An 8,211-nucleotide genomic window follows, 5' to 3' on the forward strand; every position below is an offset into this window, starting at 1 on the left:
CAGAGGGAGTTCTTTCCGAGGAGGAAGTCGGGAGGGTGTTCGATGAATCGGCGGGGAGCCGGGATTCGACCGGATGTCGGCGGGGAAAGAGTGGAGTTTTTTAAGGCGTGGAGGAGTGAAGGGCTGTGGTTGCGGAAAAAACAAAAAAACAAAAGAGGGCCGACATTCCTTCTTCTTCCCGATTGTCAAGGTCTCTTCTGCTGCTGCTTCATTTTAATTTTAATTATATTCCCGACGGTGCACTCAAAAACAAAACAAAAAATATGAACCTTTGCAAAATTCCATACCTCCATCCATTGCCTTCTCCAAGCTCCTCTTCCCTTCCTCTTCATCACCATTCCCCAACCGCCTTTCCTTCCCTCGCTTGCCTCTCCTTCGCCTTGCGTAATTTGGCCACCTCGCCATCGCCCTTCCTCTTTCAATCCCCGACATCCTTCACCCTCCTCTCACAAGCTCCCCCCTCCTTGCTCCCGCCGCACACCAGCTCCTTCTGCGAATTGGATCGACTTTATACGGAGCATCTTCCATTCCCCCATACGGGAAATGTTGTCCAGCTTTTGCACTTAGCCATTCGTCATTCGTATTAGTTTCGAGGACGCACCTTGCTCTCCTGCTCGCCGTCTTGGACTTCTGCAAATCACCCTTTCCCCAGCACATGCTATGTATGCTTTGGACTCGGTTTAAGGCTGTCCCGGAATCGAACCCGTCCCTTGGTTCAGACGCTTCATTTGCGGAACGGAGAGGTGAGTCGTCTTTGGTAGGTGGGAGAAACCGCGGCTGTTCGCCCGTTAAAGCGGTACGTGAGATGCTTGGCTTTGAGGACTTCAAATAAGTTCCGCTTCTACGGAAGGGATTTCTGGCTGTCATAGGCTCGTTGTCTTTCATTTCAACGTGAAGGGAATAAAATCTAGACGCGTTGGCACATTCGCTTCGGTGAACCTCCTATCATTTGGAATCGAAACATGCGGGAGATTTTAAAGAGTTATTGGATACTTAAGCTGATATGTTTTGTCCCAAGTCGCGGCAACAATCATCGATTTACTCTTTCAAAATGTCAGCAAGCCTCGCTTCGCAGCAGGAGGCCATAAAACACAAGGCTCCTTTCTGCCTATAAGCGTAGGCGAAATGCGACGGAACTTGGTAGCGAATTCTTCCGCGCACGAAAGCGCTCAACTTCTTTTGGCAAGAGGGTCCGTGTTTTGTAATTCTCAGAACGGGCAGCAAGGGAAGTGGGGATGAGACCGATGGCGCTGTTTTCAGTGGAAGAAATCGGTAAACTTGTTTTCTAGGACTGGGGCATGAAATGGCTCTAATACTTACTTCAAACGTGTTCTGGAGTCCACGCTTGTTAGTCACAGGAGTCGTGTCACAGGAGTCGTGCTCTCTCTCTGTAGTCTACGCTTTTACTTATAGGAGTCCTCTTTCGACACAAATAATCTGGATGTTTGTAGGTCGTTCCTCTGGCTATGGTTCTTTAGTCACCTAAAAGGAAGGTTAAGCGTGTTTTTGCACACCTTTCACAGTTAATATCTTTGACTTTAACTCTAAAATCAAAATTTACGAAGACACTCACCAATCTGATAATCTTAAAATTGCCAGCACAGTATTCAATTTTAGTGGAAACTGATTATGCGATGTGTTGAGGACAGCTAACAACCATGAGGGGAGCTAAGTCCATTTCTTGTTTGACTGAGTTTCCAGATTGCGCCAATCAGTGTGCATCTCATGTTGAGAACCCATCCTGAGAAAAATTTGTAAGAAAGTAGTAAAACTTCATCTAGCTTGCTAAGCCAACGACAGTACTTCGCATTTTTTCTGGGCTTGCTGATCACAGCAAGCGAGAGAGAACCAAATGGCATAAAAGTGTGCGAAAAAACATTTAGTTGCTTGTGATGCCTGCTCAGCTAAAAGACCAAGCAGAATCACTTTGAGTGCACCTGATCTTCTCCGATAGCAAGACAAAATCTCACACATTGAGCATAATACTGCAGTGATAATCTCCTCCAATAACAATACTACATACATACAAAAAAGGGTAATAGTTGCGATTGCCTCTTGGGAGCATATCTTGTAAGGGAATCAAAATATTCCAACCGTTCTGAAAGACATTTCAAGTTGGTTCTCTATGATGTTCTATGTGGGAGCTTTTGCCTCATAATATTTGGTCCCTAAAAGGTGACCTCCCGAGGTGTATTCAAAAAACACTCGATGCAAATTCCTATTCAAATAATTTTCACCATACAAAGTTAGTGATCTTGCTTCTAACTATCATCCCCTTGGTTTGGTCTTGAATAGGTTGGGGACCACCATGGTACTTGTCCGCGTCAGAAAGGGTTGGCCCAGCTAGCATGTTGTGGTGATTTCTTGGCTGGGAGAGGTCACATGAACCTCCATCTGCCATTTTCTTAAGCCACCCACTGAATATGAAGTTAATAACCCAACCCAACCAAATCTCAAGATCATCTTTGATGAGGTTGTGAAATAAGACTGTCTGGTTATCCTGTGTCTTGGCAATATGAGGTCAGTGATTCCAACTGAATCTGAAACTAGTGTTGGATTAAGTGGCAAAATGGGACTGCTGATCATCCATGTCATCCTGTGTCTATGCATTAATGAGCGTTTATCCATATTGTGCCCTAAGCTTATAGCCTTGTTCTACTCTAAGACAAACTTCAAAATGTTTATCACAAGCATAGGTGTGATCCCCCAATCTTCTTTTGGTCTGAGAGTAGGCGGATGACTGTAGAACATTTATCTTGTATGGTCTCTACAATCTGCTGGTTGCGTTTTGAGCAGAAATTTCCTAACATGTTAGAATTTTTGTCACCATCTTTTTGTAAATGCCAGATGGAGACGATTTTGATTGCTCCTGGCTTCTTCTGGAGTGTCGTGTACAGAACAGGTTCCATTTTCCGCCATTAGAGAAGTAGGATAATGCTATCGATTCCTTTGCTTATATTGTTTGACTTCCTTCTTCGTATCTATATCTGCCTACCATTTGCTGTAACAAGCTTGGTGTGTAATGTCTTTTGGAGACTAGGCGTAGCCGAATTGCAGCTCGTTTTGTCACCGCATTTTAATAGTTTTGTGGAGGTACATCTTAAGTTCATGCATTCCCAGGATTTTAAGGGAAGCGTCCTGTGTCTACCAAAGATGTGTGTTGTGGCATCTCAGCCCCAAAATTCTTGAGAGACTTTTGTGAAAAATTCTTGAGGTAGAAGAAACTGAAACTTACTCATCCAGCTCTATTAAATTAGCGTTGATGCTGCTGATTTGCTAATAGGCTTGCCAATGTGAGACTTTTTGCTCAAGAAATTCCATTCTGGTTGTAATCATCATTTTTTCCCTTCAAGTTTCTTGATATTGTCATGGTTCCTTGATTTGTGTAGCCTATCATCTTGATCAAATGCTATATTTTGTTGGTTGTCTTCGAGACCAGTAAGTTCATGACAAAAACATCTTATCTAAATGAAAATTCATGTTTCTTTTACCGTGAAACATTTGAGAGATCTATGATAAATGACAACAACCTAAGTTTGCTATGTTGATTATCATATGACTGCCTCACGTTAACTCAAGCATCTACGACATGGCTAGGTATGGGAGTGATTACTTCCCAATTCTATAGGCTCTCTCGTCTTTGCACAAGTAAGAGTTATCTCTCAATTTAGTAATTTAATCATGTTACTTCTCTGAAAGGGCTATAATACAAGATTAATAATGAAGAAACTGTGCTTTGTTCTATGTTATCAGCTTTGGGTATGTTTAGGATACTTGACTGCAGAATCAAAATCAAAATCCAAAGTGGAGAGCTTCAAAGCCCATTTGTTAGGTTGGTAGTATTTTCAGAGGTCATCTGATCTTAGGTATTGTTTTTGTTTGTTATATATCCTCCCTCCTCTCTGATTTTTATAAAAAGTAATTTAAAATAAAAGTAAAAAACCTTGTTTCCTTGTGTTTGGATTGGTGTCATGTTTCATTTTTTGTATTTGTGATGGTTTGTCGTTTATATCGTTGCGTTAGCATTGATGTGTCTTTTGTTTTTAATATATAACTTAACGTGACTCTCTCTTTCTCCTTTCACATTCCTTCTTCATCTTTTCTTCTTTTTTCTCTTCCTTAGTATTGTCATAGTTTTTGTTGTGTGGGTTGGGATTTTATAGCTCAGTAAGCACTAGGCAAGAGATTCCAGGAGCTTTTGAAATCCAGATGGCAGCTTATGCTTGGGTCTCGATGCTAACATTAGTTTAGCTTTGCTTACTAAGTTTTTGAAAATTTTCTCTTTTGCTCTTAGTTTTGTTTAATGTTTCTTATAAACTCTCTTATTCCCTTGTCCCTTTTCTTCTCTTTTCTTTGTTTTTTCACTCGTTTTCCAAATAGACAGTAGTTGTAATATTTTATACATTTGAGTATGCTAAGGTTTATGAAACACTTGTGAAATTGGCTCATGCTCATGCTTTTGTTGATCTGATGGTTGCATCACACCATAGCAATAGACTGGCTTAACTTGTTCAACTTGTATCTAGCACATGCTTAGAAAATGTTACTGAGTGTTTATATCTTTGCAGGTCATTATTTGCATATTTTTCCCTATCATGTAGTCCGGGTTTCAAACATCTTTTAAATGTGGGATATCAGATCGGCGCATTAAAGGAACTCAATCAAAGTTTATATTCAGATGGAGTTTTGGCCAGAGTTTCTTGCTAGCAGTTGGGGCCGGGAGTTCCTTGCTGGTGGTGTGGGTGGAATGGCAGGTGTCATAGCTGGGCATCCGCTTGATACTCTTAGGATACACTTGCAGCAACCACGTCTGGGATCAAGTGGGGTTCCTAACTCTGCTTTCAGTCTCATACGGCGGATCAATTCTACAGGGGGACCACTGGCCTTTTTCAAAGGCATGGGACCACCTCTTGCAACTGTATCAGTTCAGGTAGAGCCATACTTATACTTTGTGGAGAATTTCAATTGGTTCAACAAATTTCAAGATGCTGTTGGATTTGGGATCTGAAAGTTGGCCTTCTGGTCTTTGTCACCTTTTTCCATGCAGATTTTACACACTCTTAAATTTTTATATGTAAATCATATTACCTGTCCATTTCCCTTCACCCTTGAGTGTGGTTTAAGGACCGATCATGATTTCCACCCTGGTATCAAAGTACCAGATTGACCTTGATCTATGAAATTTGGGTTGAGCTCCACTCCTTTAGTAATCTCCCATATTCCCCTTGCCACCAGATGTCTCCGAAACTTTGTCTTTGACATCAAATAGTTGGTTCTAACCAACATTCTTGCCTCACCGACATTTTGATTAAGCATCTGGGACACCATAATACTAGTCACCTTCCTTTCTTTAGGCACGGACTGTGTCCTTCAAATGTCGGGGTAGATCCTTCTTGTAATTCCTCTGGGCTTTGATATCACGCCAGAATAGTAGAGCCTACCTTGCTACAACCAACTGTTATGGCAAAAGAATTAACCCAAGGATCACACTACGCTTAGATCAAACCTACACGTTTTTTCACACCGGTAATCTCACGGAGACACACACAGGCTTGGAGAATTACACAGCAGATAGACAGCAGAATGAAGTATATAAAAAGCTCCACAAGCATTAACTTTGAAGTACACAAGTGCCCTGCATGGTATTTCAGACCTGCAGCAATCTGTTGCTCCAGGACAAATACCCAAAAAGGGTCATCTATTACTTCTACATCTGTGAAGTAACCTCCTCCTGTGTGCCTCTTCCGGGGCTCCAGTTGCCTTGGAAGGCCTTGACTGACCTCTTGCTGAACTGCCAAACTAAGGGCTCTTGCTAGCCTAGTTGATGTTGAGCTAGCCGATTGCCAGCAGCCAGCCAACTTGCCTGTCCTAGCCGACTGGCCCTGGCTCCACCTCCAACTAGTTCTGTTGGCCCACCTGCCCCCCTCTCCCCGACTGATTGCTGGTCTATCTTCATCAAGAGTTATGCAGTAAAGAAAGGTTTGGTTTTTCCCACTGACCGATCGGTCAATAATCGTGGAAAAAAAAAAGAGAGTTATGCAGCAAGGACAGGTTTGGCTTTTCCCACCTAAGGCTATGGACCGCTCGGTCAACAATCGTGGAAAAACCTAAGTACTGTTTCTGCTAGGTCAATTTTGGCAGAGGTATAAGTCTTCTGTATATAATTACTTGCATAATCTCATAAACAAAGATGGAGGTTGCAGATCCGGTTCGATTACTGTGATTGCCATGAGTATGGAGTCTACATGCGACAGGAGAGTTGCTAACATATTGAAAGAGAGCACCAAACCTTGAAAGAGACGACACATGATTGCATTGCAACTGCTCCACCCCCTCTTTTGGAGGGTCCTCTTTCCCTTCCAGTCCCAGCCCAATGCAGTAGCCAACTCAGTCATCACCGCCGTGAGGTGGGACCCTAGCTCCCATGGTGCGCTTGGTCTCTCCAAAGGCTGCTATGGCTGCTGAATATGCTGCCGAAGGCTTCCTTTATCTGCATGCTTTTTTGGATGCCTTCTTGCTGCCTTGTGTTGTGCACCTCTGATGCCTGTCGCATTCTGCTTGTATGACATTTTAATGGCTGGCTTGTGCTGCTGCCTCTCCTATTTTTACAATGACATTGCTCCATGTTTGCTCCTAGTTTTTAATATTTGATTACTTAGCACTCTCATTGCTAGCATGGCATACTGAAGAGGGCTTTGTAGTGTCCAGAGTAATGTTACATGTGAGTTCAACAGAGAATGCAACTATGCTATTGTAAAAACCCCATGTTTTTTAGAAGCTTGCCGCAAACATGGTAAATTTATTAAACGATCCATTTTGGTCAGATAGCCAGATTTCTGAAATCTACTGTCTAAGAGGATGTTTCTTTTCACTTTCTTTTTCTTCATCAAGAAAGAATGTTTGTTATTTTACAGTCTCTCAGAATACCATTCATAAGATATATCATAGCAGCTTCTAATCTCTTGATTCTCCTTTTGTAGCATAATGAAAGCAGTAATAAGATAATATCAAAAAGCTTCTAACTTTTGATTCTGTTTTGTGATTATAATGAATACAGATATTGGAAGTGAAGGAAACTGCAAATAATTATCTTAACTCTATTTTGCTGTGGCCAGAATGCCGTGACTTTCCAAGCATATGCACTGTTCTCTAGGGCTCTGTCTGCTGGTTTTGAAGATGAGCCACCTCCTTATCAGAGTGTTGCTCTGGCTGGGTTAGGTGCTGGATTCATTCAAACAGCTATCCTTACACCAGTGGATCTCATCAAAATTCAGTTGCAGTTGGAATCAACAAAAACAGCAGCAAAGGGATTGAAGCATGGACCCCTCTCTGTCGCTCAGTCGATCATAGCAAAGGAGGGTGTCCGAGGACTCTATCGTGGGCTCACAATTACTATACTACGAGATGCTCCAGCTCATGCACTCTATTTTGGAACCTATGAGTACACTCGAGAGTGGTTGCATCCTGGGTGTCGTAAATCTGGTCAAGAGAGTCTTTTTACGATGCTTACTGCAGGTGGTATTGCAGGTGTAGCAAGCTGGATCTGTTGCTACCCGTTGGATGTTGTTAAGTCAAGGTTGCAAGCACAGGGAGTAGGAACCGCAAAATATGCAGGGGTACTTGACTGTTTAAAAAGAAGTGTTCAGGAGGAAGGATTCTCTGTTCTATGGAGGGGTCTGGGAACTGCGATTACGAGGGCTTACCTTGTGAATGGGGCTATTTTCACTGCATACGAACTAACTTTGCGATTAATGCCTAGTGAGAAACCTCCTGCTAACTTTCTTGGGGCCACAACACAATAGTTGTTCATCCCCAAAAGAAAATCGATTTGGTGTGTAACTTTGATTAAATTTGTTTGCTCCTCCCAGCATTTGTGGAGTAGAGAATTACTGAGCAGTGAAGCTATTCTTTCATTTGTGATGTAAGTACAGGTTTCGCTTGGGCCTTTTACAATACTTTCTTGCTATATCGATATTGTTATGAATTCAAACAGTAGTCTAAGTACTAGAATATGTTATGTCCTCTCTCTCTCTCTCTCTCTCTCTCTCTCTCTCTCTCTTCCTTTGTGCAAGGTTACTCTTGTATAGAGGTGAGTCGATACTTCACGCTTTGTATGCTCTCTTTAGTAAGTAGGAGAAGCATGTAAGATCACCCTCTGGTATCTCGTGCGTGCCTTGTAACACTCTGTGTGTTGGTCATCTAGGTCTTATG

The 8,211-nt window shown here is 42.3% G+C and overlaps 1 protein-coding gene across 7 annotated transcripts; it reads left to right on the forward strand.

The window, feature by feature from the left end:
* The first annotated feature begins 253 nt into the window (after window positions 1-253).
* On the forward strand, window positions 254-7,953 carry BAC2 (Mitochondrial substrate carrier family protein). 7 transcript variants are annotated; one of them, XM_087399317.1, is made up of 5 exons: window positions 1,036-1,272; window positions 3,509-3,648; window positions 3,754-3,836; window positions 4,569-4,930; window positions 7,116-7,953. In XM_087399317.1, exons 4-5 carry the CDS (start codon window positions 4,679-4,681, stop codon window positions 7,800-7,802), a joined length of 939 nt encoding a protein of 312 aa, XP_087255443.1. In that variant the 5' UTR covers window positions 1,036-1,272; window positions 3,509-3,648; window positions 3,754-3,836; window positions 4,569-4,678; the 3' UTR covers window positions 7,803-7,953. The 7 variants fall into 7 exon arrangements, with proteins under 7 accessions (XP_087255474.1, XP_087255443.1, XP_087255483.1 ...); XM_087399309.1 differs by lacking the exon at window positions 1,036-1,272 and having other exon boundaries at window positions 1,297-3,648; XM_087399341.1 differs by lacking the exon at window positions 1,036-1,272 and having other exon boundaries at window positions 1,297-3,648; window positions 3,754-3,832.
* The last annotated feature ends 258 nt before the right edge of the window (window positions 7,954-8,211 follow it).

The sequence above is a fragment of the Dipteris shenzhenensis genome, chromosome 3, assembly GCF_047967505.1.
Source record: "Dipteris shenzhenensis isolate YYH24624 ecotype China chromosome 3, Dip_SZ_1.0, whole genome shotgun sequence".
Classification (NCBI taxonomy): domain Eukaryota; kingdom Viridiplantae; phylum Streptophyta; class Polypodiopsida; order Gleicheniales; family Dipteridaceae; genus Dipteris; species Dipteris shenzhenensis.

Excerpts from the sequence above, each read along its gene's own strand:
- BAC2 (XM_087399348.1), top strand. The coding sequence starts at position 4,679 with ATGGAGTTTTGGCCAGAGTTTCTTGCTAGCAGTTGGGGCCGGGAGTTC. Across the intron at positions 4,931-7,115 it reads TTGCAACTGTATCAGTTCAG|AATGCCGTGACTTTCCAAGC; the intron begins GTAGAGCCATAC and ends TGCTGTGGCCAG.